The 24382-nt window shown below is 41.0% G+C and overlaps 1 protein-coding gene across 4 annotated transcripts in view; it reads right to left on the reverse strand.

Moving 5' to 3' along the window:
* The window catches only part of Elmo1 (engulfment and cell motility 1), a 526201-nt gene that overhangs the window by 310712 nt on the left and 191107 nt on the right, over positions 1-24382 (reverse strand). For 3 of the 4 annotated variants that reach the window (XM_051194660.1, XM_051194659.1, XM_051194661.1), the window contains exons 9-14: positions 19314-19465; positions 17064-17142; positions 13018-13062; positions 11573-11623; positions 10331-10453; positions 7893-8024 (exon numbers count right to left, since the gene is read on the reverse strand). In XM_051194660.1, coding sequence (XP_051050617.1) covers positions 7893-8024; positions 10331-10453; positions 11573-11623; positions 13018-13062; positions 17064-17142; positions 19314-19465 — 582 coding nt within the window. The remainder of the gene's footprint in view (positions 1-7892; positions 8025-10330; positions 10454-11572; positions 11624-13017; positions 13063-17063; positions 17143-19313; positions 19466-24382) is intronic. The other variant, XM_051194662.1, reaches the window with a different exon arrangement.

Below are 24382 nucleotides of genomic sequence, written 5' to 3' on the forward strand. Positions count from 1 at the left end.
CACAGACACTGAAAGAAACAATTAATAAATGGGACCTCTTCAAACTTAGAAGCTTCTGTAAGGCAAAGGACACAGTCGACAAGACCAAACGGCAGCCCACTGACTGGGAAAAGATTTTCATTAATCCTATATCCGACAAAGGGCTGATCTCCAAAATATACAAAGAACTCAAGAAACTAGTCAACAAAACACCAAATAACCCTATTAAAAAATGGGGTACAGAACTGAAGAAAGAATTCTCAATGGAGGAAATCAAAAAGGCTGAAAGACACTTAAGAAAATGCTCCACATCCTTAGCTATCAGGGAAATGCAAATCAAAACAACTTTGAGATACCATCTTACCCCTGCCAGAATGGCTAAAATTAGAAACACCAGTGATGACTTATGTTGGAGAGGATATGGAGAAAGTGGAACACTCCTCCACTGCTGGTGGGAGTGCAAACTCATACAGCCATTTTGGAGATCAGTATGGCGGTTCCTCAGGAAAATGGGAATTAGTTTACCACAGGACCCGGCAATCCCCCTCTTAGGCATATACCCAAAGGATTCACATCAATGCAACAAAGACATCTGTTCAACTATGTTCATAGCAGCACTATTTGTAATAGCAAGAACCTGGAAGCAACCTAGATGCCCTTCAATTGAAGAATGGTTAATGAAGATGTGGCACATCTACACAATGGAATACTACTCTGCAGAAAAAAATAATGGTATCTTGAAATTCGCAGGCAAGTGGACGGCACTTGAAACCATCCTGAATGAGGTAACCCAGTCACAAAAAGAGAAACACAGTATGTACTCACTCATATATGGATTTTAGAAGTAGATCAAATGATCACCAGCCTAAAATTCACATCACCAGAGGAACTAGGATACAAGTTGTATTCTAAGAGATTCATATAAAGTCCCTCACAGAACTGGGAAGGGACAAGTCCCCCAGACCTCAGGTAAAGTGGGGGAGGACAGCTAATGGAGAGAGAAGTAGGAGAAAATGAGAGGGAGGAGAGGAAGGCATGTGCGACAAAGAGGATTGAGCCTGGTTAGGAATGGAAAATAGGAAAGAGAGAGAGAGAGAGACAGAGACAGAGAGAGAGAACATAAAAGACGGAGCCAATATTGGTTTGAAGATAAAGTTGAACACAAAGAAAGGTTGAGGGAACTACAAGACTGCTCCCAACTAACAATCTCAGCTCCCGTGGAAAGGCTATCATAAATGCCCTTCCCGGAGAGTGAGATCAACAACTAACTTCTCCATGGAGTCCTCAACTAATGACTGTTGAAAACAGGAGCAAACACCCATACATAAACACTGAGTCGAACTACAACCCAGAAGCAGATGGAGAGGACAAGACCATGCGGTAGAAGTACATAGAGACAGCTTACCTGAACAAGGAGGAGCTAAGGGCCACTAGACTGATAGCTGGGAAGCCAACAGGGGACTGACTCGGACCCCCCCTGAATATGGGTCTCAGCCAGAAGGTCTGAGCAGTCTAAGAGACCTCAGACAGTGGAGCCAGGATGTATCCCTGGTGCACAAAAGGACTTTGCAAACATATCCCCCATGGAGGGATAACTGCCTTATTCTAGAGATAGGAGAGAAGCCCTAGTCCCTACTTCATAGGACCTGTCAGATCTACATGACCCCAACTAGATGGCATTCCCCTACATATGGTATTGTGGTGGGGGGTTGGGAGGGGAGGGTGTTTAGAGTGCATGGGAGAGGGCAGAGAGGGCAAAAGGGAGGGAAGGAGGGAGGGAGGACTGGAGGGGAGGGAGGGAGGGAGGGAGGGAGAGGGAACTGGGATCGACATGTAAAATAATAAATTAAAAAAAAAAAAAAAAAAAAAAAAAACGCTTTGACTCCAAAATTTAAGTTGAAGAACAAGTTACTGGGGAAAAGTATTTCTATTTTTGTTTCCACAGAAAATGAAAAGATGTGGATTCCTTCCAGACTAATGTGGTTTGATCACCCCAGACCGCCTGAAACAGAGTACAAGCTGATCCTACATTCCAAACAGCTGGACAAAACAGCCCTGCAGACTACAGCTAGGATATCTGAATCTTCTTCGAATCCCCCAAGACAGCGCCCCTTACCAGCAGAAAGTAGTTTGGAAAGAACGACGCCCAAATTCCCAAATATTGTGTATAAATGTTTGTTTTCATTTAATTGGACTTTGTTATATAAAATTAAATAAAAAAATCCATGCTTGTATGCATAGCACACACATGGAGGTCTGAGGACAACCTGCAGGAGTCACTCCTGTCCTGTGGGTCCCAGGGCTCCTACCCAGATCTTCAGGCTTGGCAGTGAGCACCTTTACCCACTGCGCAATCTCACATTCTCAGTTATGCTTTACACATCACTGCAAGCTCTAAACTCATAACTGCATGGCTTCTCAGGGCAGCACAGGACTAGATTCATGTGAGCCTCTGATCACAAAATCTTTTATTGTTGTTAACTATACAGTACTATATATCAAGTTTAAGTGTACTACTATTTAAAGACATCTTACTTACTATTTATGGTTTATTTGTTTCATTCAGCATGTATCCAACTGTATTGTCACCCATGCTTAAACACACGTTGTGCATTTTCTCCACATAGCACATGAAAGTCTCCTTTTACCTGGGGACCCTATCCAATCCTTCAGTACTGTGCCATTTTAAATGGCAATATAACAACAGAAATGAGAGACTGTAAGCTGAGACGGGCTGCAGACAGTTTGTTTGCAGCGTGAAGGCTGACACACACTTGTCTGCTCAGTGTCAGTGGAGTTGCATCCAAACATGAGTTGAGCAGCTGCGGGCCAGTATGTGTATGTCTGAGAATGACATCAAAAAGTACCTGGAATAGTAATATTGCAGTTACAATCTGGACAAATAGGAGAAATTGCAAGTATGGAATCCATGAGTAATGAGGATTGACTATGTATTTCAAACCCTTTTTTAATTTAAATATCTTTATAATATTTCCCTCACTCTCAAAGCCAGTTCTACTCTTTTCCTTTCCATAAAACATAAACACTGGGTGTGCAAAAGACCAACCATTTACCAAGTGCACAGTGCACTCTCTTCCTAAGCCCGGGACAACTGACAGTTTCCACATTTTCCTACCACCATATGTCACAGTGTCATGAGTCACTGGGCACCATCAGTAGCTTTCATAACATCAACAAGAGTATGTAGATTCATGGATTGCTTCCATGTGCTAGCCATCTCTCTGAACAATTTATTAGGATTCTGAAAATCTAGTATATGCAATGTATTGATAGAGATGGTTATTATATCTTCCTTATTTTTATCTTCCTTATTTTTATTTCTGTATTTACTAATTAGCAGCTTGTGGAAACTGAGCCCAAGGCCTTTAAACATGCTGATGAAATGTGCTATCACTGAGCTATGCCAAATACTTTGTTAAAAGACTTAAAAGAGAGAGAAAGGAGAACTGATTTGTGTAGCCACTCAGTCTACGTGGAAGAGTAAGAAACCATGTAACAACTTGAATCCAGACCCCATCTTTAATCTCAATGTGGCATTCTCAAAAGTTACACCTACTAGCATTTTAAAAGCAATGATGCAGGCATCTGTGGTGTGGGGACTGGGATGCAAAAGGAGGGTGGTACAAATAAACACAGTCTACTTCATTCTCTGCCATCTACTCCCAGGAAGACATATCAAGATGACAGAGAGCACTGCACTTGTAATGATGCGTAATTATATTTGTGTAACTGCATAATTACCTCCTATCACTCAAGAAGACAGAGTCTCCTGAATATCTGAACATGAATATTAATTCTGAGGAAATATATTTCATATCACTGGTTACCTTTTCTTTTTAAGAAGTTTTTTATTTATTTATATTTTATATACAAGTGCTCTGCATGTATGCATGCAGACCAGAAGAGGGCATCAGGTCCTATTACAGATGGTTGTAAACCACCATGTGGGTGCTGGGATTTGAACTCAGGACCTCTGAAAGAGCAACAAGTGCTCTTAGCCACTGAACCATCTCTCCAGCTCACTGATAACCTTTTCTGCCTTATTTTCTTAAGGATGACTATTAAAAAGTTAAAGGAAATGTCTAAAACTCGCATTAAAGCAAATAACAATGATTGAGAGCCAGATCTTTTTTTTTTTTTTTTTTTTAAGTTTACTTTATTCTTAGTTGAGGTAATGGGATGGGGGAGGGTCATAGGGTCACTTAAAACACAAAGTCTTAATCAGTTATTTGTCTGACTGAGAAGAAAAGCAGAAAGACTTAGGACAGCTGCTAATGCTTGCCCCAAAGACTGAACACAGCATATTCTCAATTCAGGAATCCACACATTCAAAGTCAAGTCAGAATGAAACTCTGACAGAGCCCTGGCCAGGGCTACAACTGTCAACAAGCATTAAAACTGCTCCCCACAGTCCTTTCAGGCAGTGAGGTACAGTTGGTGCCTCGGTGGCCATTCTACAGATGAACATACGGCTCCTCCATTACAGTAAGTATGTTAGCACCCAGCACCACTTGTGGCTTGTCCCCCTGGACCTGGCCCTTTGAAATCATCTCTTACAAGATCAAGCAGCTTCATTTTAAAGGGAGGGTCTTTCTCAGTTGTTGCAAACCACACAGTAACTTTACAACATAGTAACTTTGCATCAAGATACTGGAATTTGGGACGATATAATGAGACCCTGTCTTAAACTATATGTATATTCTAGATTTGTTTTATTAGGAAGCCTTGTTCTTTTGGGATGCTGGGCCAAGGAGTGTGAACTCTATTTACCTCCTCCATCAAACTGTCATCCTTAAAAACAACATCCTTTCTGCCTTGTTGGAGCAGCAGCCCCTTCTATGTTAGTATCATGTTTGGTTTTAATGTGAACTTGTCATACTCTGGTTTCTCTTCAGATTGTATAAATCTTTCACCTTTTTAAGTGTCAACCTGCCACAGTTAGAGTCACCTGAGTGAGGAGTCTCATTACTTAACTCTCCTGGTTGCACATAGGAAGACACACGCACGCACACACACACTGTGGGCAGCACCATCTGGTAATGTCCCAAGTGAAGGGAGGTAAGCTCTGAATGGTCCCCCACCCACCCACTGCACACTTGGCTGAGCTGAATTACCTGGGTATTTTTCTGCTTCTGTCTTGACTAACAGCAGAACCAGTTCTTTCCAGAGCTTTCATCATTGACTAGGGACAAGTGGATTATCCAGGATCCTGCCAGTCTGCTAGTGCCAGGCTAGGACTACATGGGTAGTCCTACAGTATAGACTGAATAACTCTACTGCCATTACCCCTCCAGTGAGAGGCAACTATAGTATGACTGCTCTGACAGTTGAGACACAAGCCTCAAGTGGGAGTAAACTACCAGGTTCTCGGCTTTTCAAATATGGTTTAGCTGTAGTGACTAAATTAAGGCTGACTTAATACATTCACATACACATACACACATACCCTATTGGTTTTGTTCTTCTAGCGGACCCTGATAAACACAAAACCCTGCCTTTGCCTGTGGTTCCCAAGCCATTTGATTCCCAGAATGAAGGTGGTCTCTGGCACAACCAAGGTCCCCATGGGGTCCAGTGGACAGTGTTACAGGAGCCTTCAGTAACCTTGAAACAAAAAGGTGTTGCCCAGTCTGCAGCTGAGAGAGCTAATCACATACACATTAAAAGACAGGCATTATACATAGCCCATGGCTCAGAAACAGGAAAAGAGAAGCTCAAACTGGGCCTAAGAACCTGTCTGTCTACCTGGGAGAAACAAGAAATTAAATTTCTCTTATAAATGCAACTTTTATTCAAAAAGATACAATCATTATCCAAACATCAGACTGTCCTTTCAAGTTCAGAGTTTGAAAGGCAGGATGGTCTTTGTTTTGGACACAGGTTTGCTGAGATTTGCAACCAGCCTGTAGCATTTCCTCAGCGTGGCCCCTAGGTGGCAGAATGAGCCTGTGCATCTGCACTCAGGCTTGTTTCTGCCTGACCCAGGTTCTCAAAAGAAGCTCAAGTTTGTCAAGATTGTTGGCTCATTTTCCACGTAGATCATTACTCAACAGTCGTTCCAATTTCTCAACCCTCTGATGCAAGAACCTGGCCTGGACCTTGAGAGACACTTCTAGGGATGTTTTTAAAATGAAAACTAAGGAATCATGGGGGGGGGGGGAGTCAAGGAAAACAGCATTCTCTATGGGCTATTCTCTAGTGAAAGTCTTTTAGAATAATCTAAACAAACTGCCAAATAAATTTGAGAGTCCTCAGAATCACAGCAAATTGACTTTTGGTGGAAAAGCCCCATCCTTGTCCATCACATACTTGAGAAACACAAGACAGAAGGCCAAAAGCCACCCAAAAACAGAAGTGGGTAAGGATTTACCAATAACGCTAGGACAGATAGCAAAACACTGAGGAAAATCACTCATCCCTTGGCTCACGATATAAAAACACTGGCTGAAAACACCAAGAATGACTCTTCAAGCACTGCCCCCCACCCTGTGTGTGTGCTGCTTCACTCTCAGAGAAACCCAGCATCTTTGGCTTTCTTGCTGCATTCTAGGTCCACCATGACCTTGGACAGATAAACAGTACACAGAGCTTAGTTGATGGTACCTGACTCAAGAGAGATCAGTGCCAGGATGAGTTCCATGTGGCGATTTTGATGATTTGTGTGTAAATGATTTGTGTGTAAAAAGACCAGATGACCCTACACTGCTTCCAAGTCAAATAGACATGCCTCGCCCTCCCCATACAGGAGGAAGACTTGGAAGGCAGTGGAGGCAAAGTGGAAGGTGGATGCTGCCCACCTTAACTGTGTTGCATTTCTGAGAAAGGACCAACTCTAAGGTGAGGGAGGTGACATCCACAGATACCAAGAAACAGGGAAGTCTCACCAGTTAATTGAATTCATCTAAAGATATGAGATGATAAAATAAACCATGCCAGAAAACATTTTTAAATAAGCTGCTAAGTTGAATATGTTATTGAATATTCTTATTTGGAAAGATTCACACTATAAAACCAATATTTTGGACTTTTTAAATTAAAGTTATAAAAAGGTTGAAATATGGTCATTTTGACTCAGTATAGATAAAATGTGAATTACTGAATTCGGCACAATCAAAAACTAGTTGAGATTTTTTTTTCCAGGAAAAATATCTGAAATAAAAACCAACGCCTAGTGACTTCTAACCACTAAAGCCAAAATCTTGTTTGTGTAGGTTAAAAAGGAAAATGGAGGTTAAAAAGGAAAGCTAATTTTCCAACTGCAGAACTGCAAGTTAGCTAAAGGTCACTCACAAACTGGTGACACTTTAGATTAGAGTAGAATGCAGGCAACAACCGTAAGAGCAGGTTAGATTCAAGACCTGCTGTGTTCTGATTTGTAGTGTGTGTGTGTGTGTGTGTGTGTGTGTGTGTGTGTGTGTGTGTGTGTAACAACCTATTAACAATTGTAGGGAAATAACACTTAAAAAAACTATATATAAATCCCATTATGACTCAGTTCCAGCTTTCTCTAGATATTAAATCAACATGTGTGAGTAATTCAATCACCAGCCCAATGATAAGATGCATCCTAGAACTGTCATCATTCATTCAACTCAGGAGAACCACGGCATCTTATGAAGGAGGCTCACGAAGGCTCAATGCATTCTGGGCTAACTGCTCTCCATTACACTTAATCAGAACTGGATAAACAAGCGAAGTATTAGTCACACTTGTGTAACTTATTCCATTTCACCAAAGCCAGAAGAGATTTTCGTGTGATCCTATTTAAACCAGCTAAACATCTGGAAATGTGGAAACTATGCTGTAAAGCACAAGAGGACCACACGTTCGATGTGACTGAGGTCAGATGGGGAGGGAGGGAGGAGAGAGCTTCCTGGAGACAGAGTACTTACAATGAAGCCAAGTTTTTTATAATCCCGTGTGTACATGGACTTGCGTTTCTCCATACTGCCACTGCTGTTGTTAGGCTCCAACTCCGCATCAAAAGCAATTCTCCGAAGTTCAAATATGATGTCTCTTTGAGCCTGAAGGAGTTAGAGAGGGAAAGACAAAAGTCAAAAACGAAAGCTGCTTTCACTGTGTGATGTGACATAAGACACACACAGAGACAGACAGACAGACAGACAGACAGACAGACAGACAGACACACACACACACACACACACACACACACACACAGTTTCCTCAGAATCTAAATGCATCACTGTGTTCAGGAGAAGCAGAAGGAAAAAAGCCATGTCCTGAGTTAGAGTTCTGCAGATTCCTCTGTATGTGTGCTGCTTAGGCTTGGCACTAATCTACAGTTATCCTTCAGCCAAGTCATTTTCAGTGCTGATAAATATTAGCCAGGGCGGTCCTACATAAAAGCCCCAAATACAACACAAGGGCTGGTATTGGAGGAGGCTAAGTTGGAGAATCTATGAGTAATGTTCTATTTGAAACAAAGTAAGAGGCATACAAGGTTCTTGAGCAGTATTTTGGGCTAGAAGTAATATCTCTCCACCAAGGCCTTCATGGAAACTAGCATACCATAAAAATAAAAGGAAGAACCCAAAGACAGAAGTAACGCCAAGTGTCCTTCCAAGGGTGAAGATGGTTCCAGACATACAGTGGGTGTTGCTCAGCCCCAGACAAGAGCAAATTTCTAACACAAGATCATGTGAAAGAACCTTACAAATATATTTTAAGACTCTGTCTCCTAGAAATATAAGGGAAGCTACAACTATGAAGTCTTACCAACATGGCTGCCTACAGAACACCTGAACAAGGACAACGCCAATAGACATGCTAACGTGGAAGGGGGAAATTCGTGAGGCCTCAACCTTAGACAAATAATTACAGGTAAGCAGAAAAATAGTCTTCCCCAGGGAAGAGCACACCAGTTAGTTATGTAATAACTGAATGGTAAGCCCTGAAAACACACATACACAGGTAACTTTATATTGATGGAGCACATTGTATTTATGTATCTAGGAATACACACATACTTAACAAGAAGAAAATGAAGCCATGAATTTGAAAGCAAGGGAAGCACACACATAGGAGGAACTAGAGGGATGATAGGTAAGTGATAAATATCTTTTTTCTGCTAATTGGATCTTCCTAATGCAGTCAAATTAATAGAAGGCAGAACAGTGATTTAGAAGGAGCCAGAAGGGAGGGCAGCAATGGGAGGAGAGCAAATATAGTTTAATGGGCATAGAAACTCAGTTTGGCAACACAGAAAGAGGCCTGGAGGTGAATGCAGTGAGATTTACAACAATGTGAATGTAGTTACTAGTTAAAGTGGTAAGTTATGCTATGTGCATTTTTTTTCAATAAATAAGAAGAGTTTACAAACAAACAGTGTTGCTCCATAGTAAGATGCACTGCTCTCTCTCTCTCTCTCTCTCTCTCTCTCTCTCTCTCTCTCTCTCTCTCTCTCTCTCTCTCTCCAGATGCACTGGTCTCCTCTCTCTCCACATTAAGATGTACTGATCTCCCTTCTCTCCCTCCATATTCAAATGCACTGTCTCCCCCTCTCCAAGCAGCAAGGTAATTGTCTTGTCTCCCTGGGATTACCATCCTTTGCCTGGCCAAAAAAAAGGGGGGCGGAGCCCAATCATTGGCCTATCCAAGCCATCACTCTTCAGCACATGGCTCTCCATAAATGAAATGCTGCAGCAGCCACACACTCCACACATGCAGCTCCACATCTGCAATAGATCAGGCCCTCACGTGCCAATAATGAATGTTTTCCTTTCCAAAGCTGCAGCACTGTTTGAGTTGAAAATGTGTGCAGCAGGGGCAGGGTTCCCAGCTGTTTCCTCTTACTCTACCCTCATACAGGGAAGTTCCCTCAAAGCCTTCTAGGTGGAAACAGACTGTTCTATACACAGGGACAGAGGTAGACGGGAGTTAGAGAAAGCAGCCAGCCGACAAAAATATCAGCCTAGAAATGAGGGGTCACTAGGGAAAAAGGAAGAGGTCTTCCTTTTCTGCCTTAAGTTACTGGAGAATGCAAACCATTCCCCACTTGTAGAACTGATGCCACACATGGCCTTCCGTACCCTTCAGTTGTCTGGGAACTTGACTCCATTTAATATATTACAGTCAAGAGCCCAGGGCTTTACCCTCAAGCTCTTAGCTGTAAAGGAAGAATATGCATAATCAATTTTATTCGATGATCCTAGGTATACCTAGACTTTAAAGCCTCATACCCAAGTCCTGAGTTGACAACAAAACAATTATAAAATCACATAATACTCCTGATTTCAGGGTAGCTCAAGGATGGATACTTGATGACACTGTCTCTCCATCATTGCTTTCACTTGTGTGGAGTACCACCCACCTGGTCCTGGGGATCCATCTTGGTCATCATCCTGTCTTCCAGAAGGTTAAAAGTCAGCACTTGGAGAACATACAACTGGTGTGCCATCTCATTGTTGATGGCCCGCTGTGCTCGGATGACATGCTAGAGACATGGTTGACAAATCATATTTTTAAAAGTTAGTAAAGAAAGAATTCAGATCACAAAGTCAACTCTCAACATGGTTCTGAAGCTCTGACATGTGAGAACTTCCTTACCCTGAAGAACGATCACCTAAGCCTTAGGCCCAGACAATTGCAGATAACACAGGAGGGCAACTTTCATATATAAAGTAGAAGGGCTATGGTTACACTCCTAATGTTCTAAACACCCAGAGCCAAAAGCCTGAGTCTAGACACAACTCATAAACTCCACAGCCCACTGAAAGCTAGCCAACCCTGAACCTGAAAAGCCACATTGCTGGAATATGTTCCTTGAAGCATCCCTTCCCTAGGACACCATAGTACAGGCTCACACTTTCCTGTGGTTTTCTTATATCCCTTCTTGTAGGATATGACACTCCTTTGGTGAATTTAAAGTCATAAGTTTTTTGTTTTGTTTTGTTTGTTTTGTTTTGTTTTGCTTTGTGACAATGACCTTTTGATCTGTTTTCTTTTCCATACCTGAACAAGGATAAAACCTATATTGTGTGTGTGTGTGTGTGTGTGTGTGTGTGTGTGTGTGTGTGTGTGTGTTTAAGCTTGCTGAACCCCAGAATTACAACATCAGATTTGGGTTGTTGCTATGTGGTAAACATTAAACTTGCTTCCTTCCAATAATAGTAAGGATGTAGTAAAGAACCCTTTCTAATTGTTTTATCTCTAAACATCTGCAAGGTGAACACTGTGAGCTTCCTTCCTGCTGAAGTTGAAGGACCTTCCACACTTCCGACTTCACCATCAAAAACAGTACAAGCTCATATTGGTGGGATTTTTGAGCCAAGTAGTTCCTGATTTCCTTTTCCTGCAAAGCTAAACTAAGGTGCCTGCAGTAAATTTGATGCTCTGATTATGTTCTGCTTGACTCCTTCTAGCAGGCAGAGACTCTGCTCTCCAGCGATACAAGGCAGTTGCTACAGCAGAGCACCATTTGTGCCAATTCTAAGACACACTCCCTCTCCTGGCCTGGCCCTACTGATAAACTCTGGTGGCTAACCACAGAATAATGCACACACACCAGGTCATCTCTCTCCCAACACAGTGGCTTTGGCACACAGGTACTCACTGTTAAAATGATGTAGCGCAGTTGCTTCTGAGCCAAGATATTAGCCATCTCCTGTGAAAGAAAAACATGGCCACCGGAGGCTTCAATTAGAAAGACACTTCAGTAAGATAGGAATGACTTCATCCTGGGGTGTGCTTCGTAACTGTATATCAGCAGTATTTCTTAGGAAATAGCCAATTTTAATCAATTTTTTGAACATTCCATTTGGATTATAAAATCCAGGTCCAAAAGCAAAGTAGGATTTTTTTCTTTCAATTTGTTTTTTTTTTTTTCTAAAAAAGAATTAAAAATACAAACACACCAAAGGACAGACATGGTTCTGCCCCTGTGAGACTGTCTCTGTGTCTTTCACAGCTCATTTCCTTTTTTAACCTTGCAAATTCACTTATAAAGGAACTACTGTTAAATAAGCAGACCAATCCTCTCCACAAAAAAGGAAAGAAACAGTCAAATGTTTAAAGTCTGCCAAAAGACAGTTCATCTTAATTTGTACAAAATGAGAATAAGGAACACAGGCCCTACACTTGGAGGAAGCTATACAAGTGAACTGAGTCTGGATTATAGAGGACTATCAACCAGACAGATGCTATGAGTTGACATTCACACTCACTTAGCTAAGCTCAGCCTCTCTTCTGTACTTTGCACTTGGCCTTTTTTTTTAACTGGTATAGAGGATTTGGGAGTGATTTACTAAATGGACTCATGATGACTAATCTTGCTTGTCAATTGACAGAGCTAGGAAAAGGGAACGTTAACTGAATAAGTGCTTTGACCAGATTTTCCTGTGGGCCTGTCTGTGAGGCATTTTCTTTATTGCTAACTGATGAAGGTAGTGCTCTCCCTAGGTAGTTGGGTCTGGAATGCTTAAGCTAGCTGATCAAGGGCTTAGAAACAAGCCAATGAGAACCTCCCAATGGTTCTTGCTTGGATTCTGACACTGGTTTCCCTCAACAATGGAATGTAACTTGTAAGCTGAAACAAAGCCTTTCCTCCCCAAGATGCTTTGGTCATGGTGTTTATCATAGACACAGGAAGCAAACTGGAAGAGGACTGATTCAAAGACTGTCTTTATGAATATTGACCAGCAGGCACTAAGGAAAAATTAGTCAAAACCAGCCTTGAAACTTTCAAAGATAATGAGAATACTGCTTATATTCAGGAAGACACCAATTTCAATTTTATTTTATTTAATTTATTTACTTATTTATTTTTTGTGGTTGCTGGGGAGTATTTTTGGCATTGCAATTTTCACCAAGTAGAGAAGGTGCTAAACTACCACAAAGCAGACTATAAATTCTACCAAGATTAAATTTGCAGAAAGCTGGGAGAATCCAGAGCATGAGGAGAGAAGCTAAGAAGGGAACATTCAGGCAAGGAGGGCAGGAGCAGAACAGGAGAGCAGGGCCCATTTATCTAGGCTAACAAAGAAAACATGAATGACTTACAGTCAGAGGACAATCAAGGATGTCAACATTGCTCTCTACATCAACCTAACAGCGCCATCACCACCAAGATAGGAAAGCAAGCAGGAGAGAAGAGGGGATGGAAATTCAGAGCACTCTGTTAGAAGCTGGCAGCTTTGGGGTCACATCCTGCTGGCCCTCTACACCGCAAAGGGTGCATATACTGTCATGAGATCCTAAGTGTCTAGATGGCATTAAGGTCCAAGTTCAATGAGGTCCTTTTCTGTGCTCATAAAACCATAATTTAGGATCATGTATCCCTCCAGGAACAAGCTGAATGGCACCCAGAAGACCCACCCTTCCACGCTGGAGAAAGCATTATTCTCTTTCCACCTAAACATGGGGCCACTGGATTCTTCTATTTCATATTTCTTCTCTTGGTCCAGGCAACAAACAGAAGAACCAAGGGATCCCACAGCTCTTTCAATTATTTTTTAAACTTTGTAAACTTATTTATAAAATCAAAGTGCTGTTCAATAATCAGACCAACAAAAACAGGAAATGAAAACATAGCTCATTGCTCTACACAATTTCAAAGTGAATTAAGCAAAATGAGATAGATTTATCATCTGCTTATTAATTATTTGTTTCCAGTATTCTTGGGATTGGGCCTCTTTAAGGACACAGAGGATGCCTCATTCTTTGTGGTCCAAACCCAAGGGACAATGTCTAACACACAGAAAACCAAAGGGGGTTGATAAAAGATCAAATAGATTTTATACAGAGCTAGATCAGAGAGAAAACAAAAGTACCCCGTCCTCCTTGGGGATGCATGTCTAATATTAGTGAACTGTTTGAATGATTATGAGTTTTCAAGGGATATATGAAAGCCATAAATGATACAAACATATACATGGAAATGTAGTTAGAAGTATGCTGACATCGGAAGGCAGCCACAAATATCTTTATTGGTTTTTAAGGTAGTTTTTTAAATAAAAATAATACACATGGTAAGGCTAACTTTGGTGGGGAAAATGCACAACCGAAAGAAGTGTATACAGAATCAAGAGAAAATAGTGCCAGGAGTGTGTTTGAGCAGTGAAAACTGCAGGGGTCTGCTCTGGGGACCCAATGAAGGACCCTTTCAACCTTCATTTTGAATTTGTCTTTCCTGAATGTGTTACCTAAAAGACATTTTTCAAATAAAAGTATTCGAAGATAAATTTGGAAGATATCTTCTCAACACATCTCCCATTAAAATAGCAAGCAAACATAAAGATCCATCTGCCCACTGAGCAGCAATGCCTTCCCCCCCAAAAGCAAAGCACAAATTCCCTTCTTCTGGGCAGCAAGAAAGGATTCCCCAGGGAGAAGGAGAGCACAACCACTACCCCAAGAGAAGACACTGAAGCTTAGTCATTCCACATTCATTTCATACATTTACATAAATAATAAAATCCTGATAATGAAGTGCTATGACCATGTCTGACCCCCAAGCAAGAAAGAGGCATGAAAGGCCAAGCATTCAGCTGTAGCAGAATTGATCCAATGTCCCAGTCTTAATCATCTAATTTTTTTTTTACAAGGGAATGTTCTGTAAAATTCAAAGCACAAACACTAGGTAATGTTTTAATCTAACTGGACAGAGAAAGTGGACCTCACTTCCTCATGACTTTTGGGAAGTCTTTGCTGTGGAAGAATCCTGCTTGACTGACATTCAGTGAAATTCTTTGCAGTTAAAAGCAAGTAGGAGGCTGGGCTTGCAGCGCTGGTTCTCATCACTGTGGTGACTCAGTCAGGTTGTTTACTCCCTTAGAGTCTCAGTTTCCTCATTTGTAAAGTGAAAATAATAATGTGAAAGTTATGCTCGAAACAATACCAATATCAATTTAGACCAGCTCAAATGCTATTTTACATCTGAGGTCAAGTCCAGATAAAGGTGTACTTGCTCAGCTATTGGATACAATCTACAGCTACCCAGGAAAGCAGCTAGTGTAATTCCCATTTTACAGGCCTCCACATAAACATCCAAAAGTAGGTCATCATGGACTTGATCTTCAGGGTTTGCTTGCCTAAGTTTCTCAGATATTTTAAATTTAAACACCACAATACTATCTCTGTTCTGATATGCAAGTCTTAAATTCAATGGCTTATAGAGTCAACATTAACTTTCCATAAGAAAGTACATACCTTATTGCTAATTTATTTCAAATACTAGTCATATAATAGTATGTAAATGTCTGCTGGATTATATTGTTAGTTAGATTAGTTTATTAAATGATTTAAGGTTAACCTATATTTTGTGATGGTTTGTTATTATCTTTTTTTGTTTGTTTGCTTTTCTAGACAGGGTTTCTCTGTCTAGCCTGTCCTGGAACTCGCTCTGTAGACCAGGCTGACCTTTAACACCCATAGATCCTCCTGCCTCTGCTTCTCGACTACTGGTTTTAAAAGTGTGTGCCACCAATGCCCAGGTAGGTTTGTTATTATCTTAACAATGTTAGTAAAAATGTGTGATCCAATTTGCATAATTTCAAAACTGATTCACAAAATCCAAACCTAATTTGTTTTGATTACATTCATATTTCTATTATCAATGACCTAAAATCAGAATGATCTCAGATTTCATATTTGCCCAAGGACAGGGAATTCAATTCAATAAGGTAACAGTGGTATTCAGTGTAAGATACAAAAGGACACAAGGTATGTGCATCTTACTCAAGTCCAACTCCAAAGATTAAAAAAAAGAGAGAGAGAGAGAGATAAAACAGAGATAGTCCATGTGCAGTCATATACTTTCACATGCCCTGAGCTAAAATTTCCATAAACTTCTAAGAGTTCAGACCAGAATGTAAGTTAATAACCCTGACACTCCATCTCAGGAAGCATGTGGTTTTGCTGGAAGTCCTTGATTGTACACTGAAGGGACAATGTTATTCTAATGCATGATGTCAACTGTACCTTCCCAGGATCCTTGGGAGTTATCATGAGTATCATGAGTATCAAAAGAACAGCCCCACTCACAATCCACTCTGACCTGCCAAGATCACCTTAAAAAGCCAACCTGGGCACCAGTTACCCCAGCAGAGGTGGAGACAGCAGGCACTTTTTAAATGAGTTTGATTCACACAGAAAAGACTGAAATGGCACAAGCCACTGTGCAAGTATAAGTATCCGGAGTGAACTAACAATGCTAAATAGAAGTCAAGCCAGAATCTATCACATATATTAGCTAACGTTTAAAAACCTTGGCAACAAAAAATAAAATGAATTTAGGAGTAGGCTGCCTTTCTATCTTCTAAAAACAAGGCCTTGGCAGTGCTCTGGAGCTCTCGATGGCCTTTCTAGAGATGGGAGGAGGCATCCTTCCACCCACGCTTTAAAGGAAGATAACTGTAGTTGGGGTGACAATATGCTTCATTGACAGATAAACAGAAATGCACTTTGAAGTCTGAGGTAGATTCCAAGACAGCAAAATGCTGCTTTCTCCACCTCAGCAATGCTTCTGTCTTCCATTTAAAGAACAATCAAAAATATAAACAACAGACCAAGAAAACCATCTAATGATTAGTTTAATATGTGTGTATTTAAGGTGCTCCTCTTTTTTAACAGTCTCACAGCCAGCAGAGGCACACACATCACCAAGTAAAGAGCTCCTGACATTTGAAAGTGATTAGCTCATCCAGTGAGAAACCTAGGAGCCCCTTCTCATTCTCACCTACCCCCTGTCCTCATTTCCTGGGCAAAATAAGGAACCCATCCACAAACGGAGACCCCAGTGAATATCCAGTGACAATGACAGATTCCAGGGGCCTCCACATCTCACTCCACAGTGAGAAGCAACTCTTCTCCCTTTTCATGCTCCCAGTCTATGCACTGGGTCACACTTCAGGAAGGGCTTTCTTGCTACCACACTCCTCATGTCACTCCCTGGTCTCCTCCCATATCCTGGCTGACCTGCAAGGCATGGCTGCTCTGTAGAACCCACCTGCAAACAGCTCCCAGAGGGGAAGAAGAAATTATCTCTGCAAGGAGGGTTCCTAGACTCAATCCTGACCACAGTCTGAGGATAGAGAACTGTGACTCACCTGCCTCCTCTCATCAGGAGCCTTCAGGAAAAGCGCATTGATTACAGCAATAGTGTAAGTCTGGATTTCTTGATCTGTCCTGGAAAGACCCAAACAATGCAGGAAGTCAGCAGAGGCTTGTCCCGAGTGTCAGCCCATGGGAAGACTCAGTATCTCACACAAACACAGCAGACCTTCCAAGAATGATACAGGCAGGGCCTACAAAATGCAGGCAGCACTGGTAATGTATTCCCAGCATGCCTGGGCTGGACAGAGGATATGAACAATTACTATTCTACTAGTTGATCAAAGGAGATCACCCAAGGTGCATGAGGCCAATTGGCTAGCTCTTTCTTCTTTATCTGAATTTAAAGCAAGTACCCAGATAGTGGTGTGTGTGTGTGTGTGTGTGTGTGTGTGTGTGTGATTTTCTGTTCAATGTCTGGTACATATGAGAGAGCAGCTGTAGATGTCTCAACATTCCTGGGCTTATCTAAAAGAAAACAGCTTTGTTCCCATGGCAATGTTATATATTCTATAAACTTGTTGGCAAACAGAAACACTGTAATAGCAGCAGTAAGTGTTGGCATTTTTATTTCACTAGGAAGAGAGCAGAAATCCTGAAGGAAGCAAAGATCAGAGGGAAGCCAAATGGCAACAGGAAACAGGGGCTCAAGGTAGAAACCAAGGGCCTCAGAGATACACACTAAGGGAAGATGCTATTTCCTAGGGTTGCTACACAGTTGACAGAATTAGACACTGCACCTCCATCCTCAGCATGGCACTTGGTGGCACACTGCAAATGAATACTTGTGGCCCTGAGATACAGAAATAAAAAAATCGAACAGTGAAGTTAACATTGTTCACATTCAGAGAAAGTGTAACCAGTGTCCCTTTAAGTGACACTTCTAGAAAGGGAGCTCAGTCATGAGACCAAAGTCCATAGCTTCCCTGACTTAAATTTTAAATTCTGCTCATTCTGCCACCTCCTAGTAAATTAATATCTAATGCACTTTTACAGTTTATACTATACACATAATTCAGTATCTTCAGTGTACTGAGAACTGCTGAATTAACCCTTCCAATATATATATATATATATATATATATATATATATATGTTAAATGAAGAATAAGTAGAAGGAGGAGAAGGAGAAGAAGAGGAGGAGGTAAATATGACCTGTGATACCAGAGACAGTAGTCATTGGGAACCAGGTCAGATGCCAGTCAAAGTCTTCCCTAAAACACCTCTTAAATCATTTCTAGACTCTACAAGAGCTCTTCATAACCTTCTAACAAACTCCTTTCTTATGTGAGCTAGTTCACAATGGTTCTTGCCACCAGCAGCCACCAATATTTAAATATAACAAGCCACATCCTATAACAGAGTTCCTCTCAGCACCCTTCTAATTGACCAAGGAGTAGAAAAATGGGGAAAGTCCCAAGGTTTGCAGTGTTTGAGTGCAGCTGTCTAACTTGCATGTCCTAATTAGGAAGAAAATGCATGTGTTTTATTCATTCATCGTTTTATTGATAAAAGAAGCCTCCCTTTATATAACCCTAGTTAAGGTAACCCAGACTCTAAAAGACAAATGCCAAGTGCTCTTTCTCATGTGTGAATCCTAGCTCCAACTGCTAGGTTTCAATATATATCCTGGAGTAATGACAGAAGGCGGGAAAAAGAAAGGGACCATAAATGGAAAAAAAATAGATCTGGACTCAAAGAGACAGATCATAAAGTGGGGTAGGTAGCAAGGGGAGAAGATTTGGGAGGAGCTGGGGGAAGGAAATGAACATAATCAAAACACATTGCATGACATTCTTGAAGAATTTAAAAATTTAAACCTAAAACTTTGCTACTTAAAATGCCTAAGTAATTATGAAAATATTCACTGTACCACAGAAAATATTATATAGGTAAGACAGACTCTATTGAGAACCTAAAGAAAAAAAATGACTCTATTATGCCTTATAAGAAGGAAAACTCAAAAAATAAAAATAAAAAAAAAAAAAAGAAGAAGGAAAACTCACTCAATGTCTACCAAAATTTACCAAAGCTGAATGTGTTCTATGGTTTAGGCATTGGGGACTGGGGATGTGGAGCAGAGAGTCATTGTACCATTTCAGTGTGATGACAGATAAGAACAGCATCTGTTTTGGTACCAAATTAAAACTTTTTGTGCATATAACTAAACCAATACTCAGTGTTTACCAGGCCATCATAGTAACTGCTTTCCAGAAACATGGCACCAGAGTGCCTAACATGCTTACCCCTGAAGATGAGGAATGAGTTGACCAATGGTGATCTCCTGTGCTACCTTTTGGTAGAGGTCATGGCTGTTGAGAACCATTGACTCCAAAATGGCCAAGGACCTCTGCAGGATTGAGATGTCTATAGCAGACTTGTTCACAAAGCTTGCTATCTGAAAACAAAATTAGGACACAAATGCATGGATAGTGAGCCACACAAAAAGGCAAAGAAGGGAGCAAATACAGTAAACAGGGAGCTCAGTAAAGAACAAGGCATGCGGGATGTAACATACTGCAAAAGAGCAAGAGATACATAGAGTTAGCACTGTTCATGACCATCACAAAACAGTTACCCATTTCTGACGCAGTAACTGAATGACTGGTACGGACCATCCTGCTGGATTTCTCAGGGTTATTCTGAGTTTCCACTCTTGGGAGCAGACTCAGAGTAAAGACCCCCTGTCTGAAACAGCAATCTCAACAATGCCAATGGCCACCTCTTCCCAAGTCCTAAGCTGCTCCTTCATCCACATAATCCAGACCTATGGTTTTTATGTTCTTAATGCATTTCTATTATGTCCTTTAGGGGCTTTCACAAATCATACTGTCAATATTATTGCACAGGCAGTGTTCTACACCTGCCCACTTTTCTGGCTATTCCTAAATAAAAAAAGATATTCCTTGTTTCAATTTCCTGTGGCTAAGGTAAGTCCTTTTCTTCTCTGCTAGATATAACAAACAGAAGTTGTTTAAATTAACAGGGCTAGAACAATAGTTTAAAATGTAAAACATATTCTCTAAGAAGTCAATCAGCAAAAACCTAAATACAATAAATCAAAAAATAAGAGGGAAATAAAAAAAAGGGTTAGAATAATGGCTCATAGCAATCCTAACACATGGGCACCATACAGGTTTTATTTTAGAGATCTCATTAAGGGTTATTGCTGTCTGTTGACAGCTCACACTAAAGAGTCACTATTACATCAACACAAGGATGTCTTAAAAGCTGTCTGACTTAAAAGCTGCCTGGCTTGGTTCTATGATGGGTAAAAACTCAGCTTCCCCTGTCAACACCAGTTTCTCCTTTTGTGCCATGCCACATTCCCCTTTTCCCCCTGAACCCGATAAAAGGCAAAGGTGCCCTGGCAGTTTCCAGTTACCATGCCATGGTCTCCATCTAAGGGCCAGTGGTGAAGGCTGGGATGTGGCATTCACTGACTTTCCTGCCAGATCCACCTGGCAATGGGAAGTATGCAAGCAGCTCAGCGACAGGAGGTTTTACACTCCACAATCTGTTTTTATAGCATGAACTACAGGAAGTGTGTGGGGATTTTAAGATCCTTAAAAGACCATCTCAGCTCCTCTCACTCTAATGTGTTTACTGCCCCTGGCAAGCTCTTGCCTTGATTCTCACATCTGTTTTGATCTACAAAATCCACCATATGAACACCAGTTCTCTTCCTTTCAATCTGCTGTTGACTGACAAAACGTCCAATTGCCCTCAAAGTTTTCATGGTTGAATACTTGTTAGGTCCCTTCTGAACAGACTGTAAGTCCCCTCACTATCCCTTCAGTCCCCATCACCTGTTATTATCCCAATGTAATGCTTCAAGTGCGTATTTTAAAAAAAAACTCTTAAGGGGAGATGATTGGCAATGCTTCTTATTCTCTTTGTACTAAGTCTCTCATCCCTTCTTGCCTCCATTTGTTGAGATATGACTTACGATTCATGGAGTCTGCCACTTGAGAACCTGTTGCTGATACTGTCAAATCCCTCCATCCTCAGCTTCATCTTTTTTTTTTTTTTTCATTCCTTCAGTATTTACTTACTTGTTACTAGATCCAATTACAACAAAAATGATCAGTCTTACAGACTCAGAACTATACAAATGAAAAAGATTCAATCTACTGTTAACTCTAGGCTCCTTATGGTCCAGTAGAGAGAGACAAAAGGCCATGCACTATGAAGCACATTACTTATTCTTGGTACTCAAAAGGTCATATCCCTTGGATATTGCAACAGCAGCCTGACATCAAATGACAATGAAACTATGGCATTATCTCCTGAGTTCTTCCCTTTATCAAATGTCACACTTTCCAAGTTTCCCTAATCATTTCTGGTTAATATTCCAGTCCCCTATCCCCCATCCCTGTGACCTCATCTCCCTTTCATGTGTACACACAACACTGATCCACTGTACCCAAAGCACCATGCTCAGTGTCCCCTGTGCTCAAATTTCTTCCCCCTTCCCCCATAACATCCTTAAACCCTACCTCTTTCTCTCTCTTGAGACAAAGCTCGGTGCTTCCAGGAATTCACTTTGTAGCTCAGGCTGACTTCAAACTCACAGTAATCACCTTGCCCTAGCCTCTCAAATACTCGTGTGAGAGCTGGAGTTAGAAGCATGAACCACCATGCCTAGATTCCAATGCCCAAGCTTCTTTTGCCTGTTTTCTTTTTTATGTGTATTTTGTCTGCATGTGTGTCTATGTACCACTTGTGTACCTGTTGTCCACAGAGGCCAGAAAGAGAGTCAGATCTCTTAGGACTAGGGTTTATGGATGGTGTGAGCCCAAGGCCTCTAGAAGAGCACCCAGTCTCCTAATTGCTCAGTTAACTTTCTAGCCCCTGTCAAGTTTTTCATTAAATGGACATTTACTACTTACTTCCATAAATATTCTCATAATAATTACATACTCCAAATATTCGATTAGTCCTCTCAAATGTTTTCTAAGATGAAGTATACCTTCTTAAAATAGGTTTTAAGTTCTTCACAGAACATTCATTCTCTCTTCACAATGGGGCACTGTGTGGAGGTAATCACCTATGGTCTTTGCTTTCATTTAAGGCATTAGCATTTTCACCCAGACTTCATTTTTAGCTACCATGTCTTCATATTTCTCATCCATGAACTAATTGCTCATGTTCATAGAAATACTCTGAATAATCCTTTTCTGTCAAATCACCTCTCCTTTGACACAGAGTATCAACCACTTCTGCAACCCTAAAACATTTCATCTAATGAACATATTATATAAACCTGGAGTAGGGAACAGGCCTGGTGGAAAGTATGTGCCCCATTTACCAGATTACATGTTCTGAGGTGAACGTCAACCATGCTTTAAAACCGACATCTTCCTTTGGTTGTTATCTACCGTCGGTTGTAACCAGACTTTTTAAATGCTTAACATTTTCAGTAGGGAGTGATCTAAGCAAATGTAATGACTGTCTTTTTCCAGGAAAATAGAGACAAATACCTCAATAGTGAAAATACAAACATCCTCTGTGTCCAGTTTGTAAATTTCGGGTGAGAGACTATCTATGGAAGATCACCAGATCACCTGGTTAAATTCTAGAGTGCTTCCCTCATCATGAGACTAACAATGTTCCTTGTACCTTTCAGCTTCTTCCCACACATCACTGAGCAGCTCAGCCAGGCACAGCACAGACTACTGAAAGCAAATCTGTATCCGGTGGCACTAGAAGAGTCAGTGATAAGTATTCATTCAGCTGTCCTCATGCCACTCACTTATGCAAATAGTAAGTAAGAGGAATGTTTGGGTAACTTTTAAAATGCTAAGAGGCAGGGCTGGAGCAGTAGCTTCATTGGTGAATGCTTGTTTCACAAGTATAAGGACCTGTTTGGTCCCCAGGGTTCATGTGAAAAGCCAAGTGTAGTGGTGAGGACCTGTAATTCCAGCACTCAGGAAGGGAGGGAAACAGGTGGAGCCCTGAGGCTTGCTGGTCTGGTCTAATTGGCAAGTTCAGGCCCCAGTCTAAAAAACTAAGATGGATGGCTCCAGAGGAACAACGCTCAAAGATGTTCTTCCACATCCCCACACACACATGCGTAAACACCCACACATGCGTATACACCCACACATGCGTGTACTCACCCCCCCCTACCCCAGGAGAGGGAGAGAGAGAAGAGGGAAGGGAGGGAGGGAGTGAAAGAGGGAGGGAGGGAGGGAGAGAGAAAGAGAGTATCTACAGGATAGCAACAGTAATGTAAAACAATGGTAGCAAAAAATGTTTTTTAGGTCTCAAATTTCTTGAATGCTATCCAGACTTTAAAAAGCCATCCACAGTCATCATGAAGATGCACTGTCAAATTTGCAGAGACTCATAAATCTCTCCAGGTTCCAAAAGGCAAAACTCATTGGGTCAAAGAAGAGAAATGCCTGAATGTTTGCCTCACATGGAAAATATCTGTAGGGTGAGCCAGGTCCTTGGAGCCTGCATATGAGGCTTTCCCTCCAAGACAAAGCTGGGCTGGGAGGAAACCAATTCCTGACACAGAATGCTCTATTCTTTCCTTTCTTTCTTATGGATGCACACCGTTTCTTTAAATACCAAGTCTTTACAACGCAGCTACATTGTAAATGTCAGTATGGAACGGTAAGCCTAAGACATGATCTGCTGCAGCTAGTTTGTAAACTAGAACCTAGAGCAACCCTGACAAAGACAAAGTCATAAGAAAAGAGAGGCAGAGTCTGGTGGGGCAAAGCTGCTTCCGCAAACTAGTGTGAATTCTGCATTAGAAGCCACCTTAAATCACAGAAGCCATGCCGATTCGTGCATTTCCTAGCAGAGTTTTGCTGAGATAAATCTCTATTTAGAAAGGGTCTGTGCACACAAATCCAGGTGCTCAGAATGCTGAATTTGCCCCCCCCATGAGTAAAAAAAGTTACTTTCACACAGCATAAGTAATTTTCAGCTGTTTTCCAAGTTCTCTTATCTAAGTAGCAACACAATGGAAATCAGAACAAGAATGTATGAAATATGCTGTTGCTAAAAATATTTCAGTCTTGATTTAAGACAATTAGTTTTCACATCCTTAATTTAAATGTGATTTTAAATTTAATTTAAAGTGAATTCAAGCCATACTAATTAGTTAGCAAACTAAATTACTTTAGTTGTCTCTGCACACTCAATTCATATCATTTAAGAAACAAAACTTTGCTATTACTCCTGACAAGGAGCATTTTACTAGAAAATATATTTAAATCAAGTCTCACTGTGTTCCTTCTATCAACTTCTAAGATTTTTTTTTTTCTTTTTTCTTTTTCTTATTAATTTTGCTTCCCAA

This window comes from Phodopus roborovskii, unplaced genomic scaffold (assembly GCF_943737965.1).
Source record: "Phodopus roborovskii unplaced genomic scaffold, PHOROB, whole genome shotgun sequence".
NCBI classification, from domain to species: Eukaryota; Metazoa; Chordata; class Mammalia; order Rodentia; family Cricetidae; genus Phodopus; species Phodopus roborovskii.